The sequence below is a fragment of the Pituophis catenifer genome, unplaced genomic scaffold, assembly GCF_029215685.1.
Source record: "Pituophis catenifer annectens isolate HBS135680 unplaced genomic scaffold, rPitCat1.0.hap2 SCAF_1, whole genome shotgun sequence".
Classification (NCBI taxonomy): Eukaryota; Metazoa; Chordata; class Lepidosauria; order Squamata; family Colubridae; genus Pituophis; species Pituophis catenifer.
This window is the reverse complement of record NW_027256881.1, coordinates 338,150,852-338,156,851: the sequence shown is the minus strand read 5'-3', so window position 1 is coordinate 338,156,851 and position 6,000 is coordinate 338,150,852. Positions and strand designations below refer to the sequence as shown.

Below are 6,000 nucleotides of genomic sequence, written 5' to 3'. Positions count from 1 at the left end.
ATAGCCATTCTTAGCTCTGGCTCAGTTGCTGCCAAAGAAGCTGGAGGCTGCTGCTGCTGCTTCCCATCCCGTTGTCTTGCTTTTGGGAGTGAAAAAGGAAAAAAAGGACTAACTCGTGGTGCCATGAAGTTGGTGACAATAGAGCAAAGATTCACACGCCCCTTTCTGCTTCATTTTCCATCCCCAGAGGGTTGCAAGGCCTGAAAATACAAATTTATGGCAGACATGGGAGTGCTATAGAGCAGGGGTCTCCAACCTTGGCAACGTTAAGACTTGTGGACTTCAACTCCCAGAGTTCCTCAGCCAGCAAAGCTGGCTGAGGAACTCTGGGAGTTGAAGTCCACAAGTCTTAACGTTGCCAAGGTTGGAGACCCCTGCTATAGAGTGCACCTTCCTATGCGGTCTTTCTATAGAGTTCTAATTCAGAACAGGAAAAGATCAGTCGATTCCTAAGGAAGCTATAATGGCTCACTGGAGAGAATGACTTTAGCTCCAAACAAATCCAGGGCTGATCCCCTAAGATAATTCTCTGAGTGACATGACATGTTAGCCTCCTCTTTCAAGCCTCGCGCTTGGGCTAACAAAGACAAGGAAAGGGGAATTAAATCAAGGGACACCTTTCCGAACCAGGTACTCTCTAACTATGTTGGAATTCACCTCCCGTCTTTCCTGGCCACCATGATGCCAGGTTGAAGGAAGCTAAGTAACAGGGGTGCATGCTAGAACTTGTGTTCCTACAAACTCCCACACTTTCCCCCATTTCTGGATCTGTTGCTTGGTGCTGAATTGCATTGCTTTGCCAGACAAAAAAGAAAGAAGGTTTAGTCTATCCTAATTCATCAGCGTTTGGCAGCTGTCCAACTGAGAAATGGTCCAGCTTGTACCTCCCCACTCCAAGGGATCACCTTTTTCTCTGTGGCTTTCATACCCTCCCACTCTTGCCTTTCTTTTTTTTTTCCAGTTTTTTTTCAGCGGAATATCATAATTTGCAGATTTGCTAAAAAATATTCAGTGCTGATTTTGAGATTAAAAACAAACAGCCCTCCCCACAATACATATAATAAAAGAAGAAGAGAAAAGAAGAATCGTCTTTTCTCAAGATTTCTTCCCAAAATGGATTCTCTAGGAGTGCTTGACTGCAAAGCTTGACGGAAGCGTTGAGTCATCTATAAAAAGCAGTCTTGCTAAAAACACAACACCAGGGTTACAGGGAAACAATAGGGGGATTTTGACTCGGCCATCGGTTCCATAGGATGGCCGAGGGGAAGAGTGAAGAGTTCTCTATCAAAAACTACTGGGGTGGAAAAAACCCATCGTATTGCCTCAGGATAGGCAAAAAACACATCACGGTTTATAGAAATGGAAGCATCTGAAAGGAAAATAAGGCTGGAGAAACTGGCTTGGAGGTCCCTCTCCAGCCGCTACCTCCTCTAGACTCGCTTCTCCCAAGATGTCCAGAGAGGAGAAAGGATGCGACCACTGGACAAGTCAAGCAAGTCTTCACTTCATCTCCATGCTGATCGCCCAAGCCCACCAAGCCAGGGTTAAAAGAGGGTTGGTTCTTCTTCCGTTTCCTGCTTTAGTTGCTCTCCACAAGTTTAGCCAAGTCTTGTCTGAGCTCACTCAGCTCGAAGATTTTCATGTCCATGATCTCTGCCAATTTGGCTACCTCCTGGTACATCTTCTCCCGTTCAGAAAGGGTCTCCGAGAGAGACTGTTCGGCCAAATGCAAGCGCCGCTCCAGCTCTGTGTTCTGTCTCTCTAGGTCCTAAGGAAAGAAAAAGGAAGAGTCCAATATTTGATTGGAAATCAAATATTCATAAGCTTGGAAAGGCCTGGCTTGGGCACTCTCTGAAAAGGAACCTGAGCTTCTTAGGCAGACTTCCCCCCCGGGCATCTCCTATATAAAAGGATTTCTGCTACAGTAGAAGTGGGAAAAGTTTTCCCCTGTGGGAACCCATACAAAGTTGTGGATACTGGTCATTCTGGGCTACAGTCATCTGATCTGGCATAAGGCAGCTTCAAATATTCATAAGCTATGATTCAGACAAATAACGTAAACCAGAAGGTCGAGAGGAAAGTCTATGGAGATTCTCAGTCATCCAGGTCATGGTTGTCCCAAAGGTGCTTTTTCCAAGAGGCAACTGGACTTTCTGGTTTTTCTTTGAAGACATTTCACTTTTCATCCAAGAAGCTTCTTCAGCTCTGACTGGATGGTGGGGAATGGAAGGATTTATATTCCTTGCAGACAGCTGGTCATCTGCATCCTTTTAGCAAGTCGTTGGAGATTTATCTGTGTCCTCCGGGTCACCAGAATAGTGCAGATAGATGATGTCATATCCCTCACCCTCTGTTGATAGAGGGCTGTTTCAATTTTGACATAGATGGCCTCTTTGACCCCCCCCCTTTCAAACCAGCAGTCCTCTCTGTCCAAAATGTGGACTTTGCTGTCTTCAAAAGAGTGGCATTTGTCTTTTAAATGCAGATGGATGGATTGCTGAATCTACTCCTGATGGTTTTGTTCTCCTATGTTGTGCCATGCATTTATGAAGTGGTTGTTTTGTTTCCCCAATGTACAGATCTGCACATGGCTCACTGCATTGTATTGCATATACCACGTTGCTCAGTTTGTGTCTGGATGTTTTATCCTTGGGGTGGACAAGCTAATGCAGAAGCTTGTCCACCCGAAGGATAAAACACCCAGACACAAACTGAGCAACGTGGTATATGCACGTTATCTACAACACAGTAGACCCCGGTGACACAGATAAACCTCCAATAATAAGAGAGCCTTAACAACTCTCTAAAAGGATGCAAATGACCAGCTGTCTGCAAGAAGTATAAATCTTTCCATTCCCCACCATCCAGTCAGAGCTGAAGAAGCTTCTTGGATGAGAAGTGAAACATCCTCAAAGGAAAACCAGAAAATCCAGTTGCCTCTTGAAAAAGCAACTTTGGGTCGAGAGGAAAGAAAACCAGGAAGAAACAAAGAAATGAATCACATCAGAATTGTTCACAACCCAAGCTGCTTGGTGGCAAAGAAACCACCCCATACAGGTATTTTGCCATGTCCTCCCTTGGACTTTTTCCATAACCATTTCTCACCCTCCATTGTCTTTGTTACCTGCACCTTTTGGTGGGTTTCCTCATATTCATCATCTGGTTGCTGCTGCAGCCCCTTTTGGTTTCTCAGTTGTTGAAGCTCCTGAACCATAAGTAGGCAGGGAGAATGTCATGAAAGAAAACGGAGAAGCTATGTTAAAACAAAATTGAGCGTGAAAAATGTAATTCATACTTCCACAATTTATTTTTGGAAACAGGGCAGATTAAATTTTTCAGATGAAATGGAACATTTTTTTGGACGATCATCTCCAAATCATAGCTGCTCCCTTCAGTTCTTGGCACTGATGATCAGGTACAGAGCTTGCAAACAGAGAGGGAGGCAGGAAAAAAAATCCTGCTCAATAGAAGATTCACATAATACAGGTAATGGGGTCTTTTCATGGTCCAGGTGTTGTGGGAACCTTCTAATCCAGTCAAGTCGTGAGGTGTAGTTTTAACCTCAGAGTATTTTGTTCAAAGGAAACAGATGCCATAAACTGGGAAGATGAGCTACATTTACAAATATCTGTATCTTCTCAAAAATCCTAACGAATTAACCTGGCAATCATGAGAGCATTAAGGGAAGATTCCCTGGGCATGGAATACAAACTGCATCAGTCACTCTTGCAGATGACCTGTGGCAGGACTTGGATGGAGTGATATGTTCTTTTGCAATAGTGGCAAATACCTGAGTCTTCGGAGAGGGGCGGCATATGGGGAGGAACAGGCTCCGACTCAATCCCTTCAAGACTGAGTGGCTGTGGTTGCCGGCGTCCCGATATAGTCAGCTGGTGCCATCGCTGACTACTGGGGGTGAGACATTAGCCCCCACGGAGAGGGCGCGTAACTTGGGTGTCCTCCTGGATCCATGGCTGTCTTTAGAAGAGCACATGACGGCCGTGGCCAGGGGGGCTTTCTATTAGGTTCGCCTGATACACCAGTTGCACCCCTTTCTGGATCGGGACTCCTTATGCACGGTCACTCATGCCCTCGTCACTTCCCGCCTGGACTACTGCAATGTTCTCTACATGGGGCTCCCCTTGAGGAGCACTCGGAGGCTCCAACTGGTGCAGAATGCGGCCACACGGGTACTTATGGGGGCGACATGGTGCTCCCACGTGACACCTCTCCTACGCGAGCTGCATTGGCTTCCAGTGGTCTTCCGGGTGCGCTTCAAGGTATTGGTTCTCATCTTCAAAGCGCTCCATGGCTTAGGGCCCGGTTATTTACGAGACGACCTTCTGCCACCGATAACCTCCCACCGGCCAATACGCTCCCACAGAGAGGGCCTCCTCAGGGTGCTGTCGGTCAGGCAATGTCGGCTGGCGACCCCCCGGGGAAAAGCCTTCTCTGTGGGGGCACCCACCCTCTGGAATGAGCTACCCCCAGGGATATGACTGATCCCGGACCTCCGGACCTTCCACCAGGCTCTGAAGACTTTTTTATTTCAGCAAGCCGGGCTGGGTTAAAAAATTTTTAATTGGTGAATTTTATGGGTAAGGGGTTTTTAAATTGGGGGAAGCCTAAGATAAATTTAATTTTGTTTTATAGTATTTTAATGTTTATATTGCATGTTTTTTTAATTTTGGCTGTTCACCGCCCCGAGTCCTTCGGGAGAGGGGGCACTATAAAAATTTAAAAAATAAATAAATAAAAATAAATAAAAATATAAATTGAATAAATTAAATTAAATTAAATTAAATTATCTATAGTTCGGGTGTAGGATGAGGGTGAAGGTTTGTTCTCCGAGCTTGTGGGTTGGTTTCCGAATGCTTCGTTACCAGGCTAGGTAACATCTTCAGAGGAGTTTAGGGGATGTCGGTGTTCTTCTGGTTATAAGGGCTTCAGGTGTGGGTGTGTCAAGTGAGGGTCTTGTGATGGGTCAGGTGTGAATCATCAGCGAGAGTCTTGTGATAGGGAGGTTACATCAGGTCAGGGTCATGGAGAGATGAACTGCTGGTGGTGGTGGTGGGAGTTACGTGGGTCAGTTGAGGGTCGGTGCCATCTCTGGTTGGCTGTGTGGTTGATTTGGATTCTGAGAGGTTCATAGGCGGGTTGTAGGTCCATGTGTCTGTTGATGGAATTGACCTACAACCCGTCTACGAGCTCGTCAGAATCCAAATGCCCAAGGCTCTGTCAGCAACACTAGGTAAACCAGACCAGGAAATCAAGTCCAGAAAAAGACCAGAACTAACGGTATACTTTTTTCAGATTTGCTATAAGAACAGAATCTTGCAAATCTGATTGTGCTATAAATCCCTGCCTTCTTATAATACAGCGGCGCAGGGAAGTCTCTGCCTGAATATTCTGAAGACGAACTTGTTTATGATGACTTTAAAAAATATTTTAGCCATCCTTGCCTATGTAATGGTTCTTGCATACTTCTTGTCAAGGTCACCTCCCTTACTCTCTACAGGCTCACCTTCTCTCCCCATTAGTTTAAAGTTTACATGAAACTGCTGGCTGGGGAATTCTGGGAGTTGAAGTCCACAAGTCTTGAAGTTGTTAAGGTTGGAGACCCCCTGCAGTAGAGGACCCAGCAGTCAAAAAACACACTTCAGGCTAGCATTTAGTACAGTAATGTAGTAATGAAAGCCTTGGCAAAAACATTCAGATGGTCTGTCGGTCTGTCGGTCGGTCGGTCTGTCTGTCTGTCTGTCTGTCTGTCTGTCTGTCTGTCTGTCTGTCATCTATCTATCTATCTATCTATCTATCTATCTATCTATCTATCTATCTATCTATCTATCATATTTATTGGCTGCCAATCTTACCATAGGGTAACTCTGGGCAGTTACAATATTAAAATATAAAACTATATAACTATATAAGTAAAACACTACAAAAACATAAAAATACAAAATTCAATAACTAAAAGATGGGGAGAGAGGTGTAGGATGA

The 6,000-nt window shown here is 45.0% G+C and overlaps 1 protein-coding gene across 1 annotated transcript in view; it reads right to left on the bottom strand.

The window, feature by feature from the left end:
• Nucleotides 1-395: 395 nt before the first annotated feature.
• HOMER3 (homer scaffold protein 3) overlaps nucleotides 396-6,000 on the bottom strand; it is a 62,517-nt gene continuing 56,912 nt past the window's right edge. The window contains exons 9-10 of the mRNA XM_070931830.1: nucleotides 3,125-3,205; nucleotides 396-1,768 (exon numbers count right to left, since the gene is read on the bottom strand). Coding sequence (XP_070787931.1) covers nucleotides 1,580-1,768; nucleotides 3,125-3,205 — 270 coding nt within the window. The 3' untranslated portion in view covers nucleotides 396-1,579. The remainder of the gene's footprint in view (nucleotides 1,769-3,124; nucleotides 3,206-6,000) is intronic.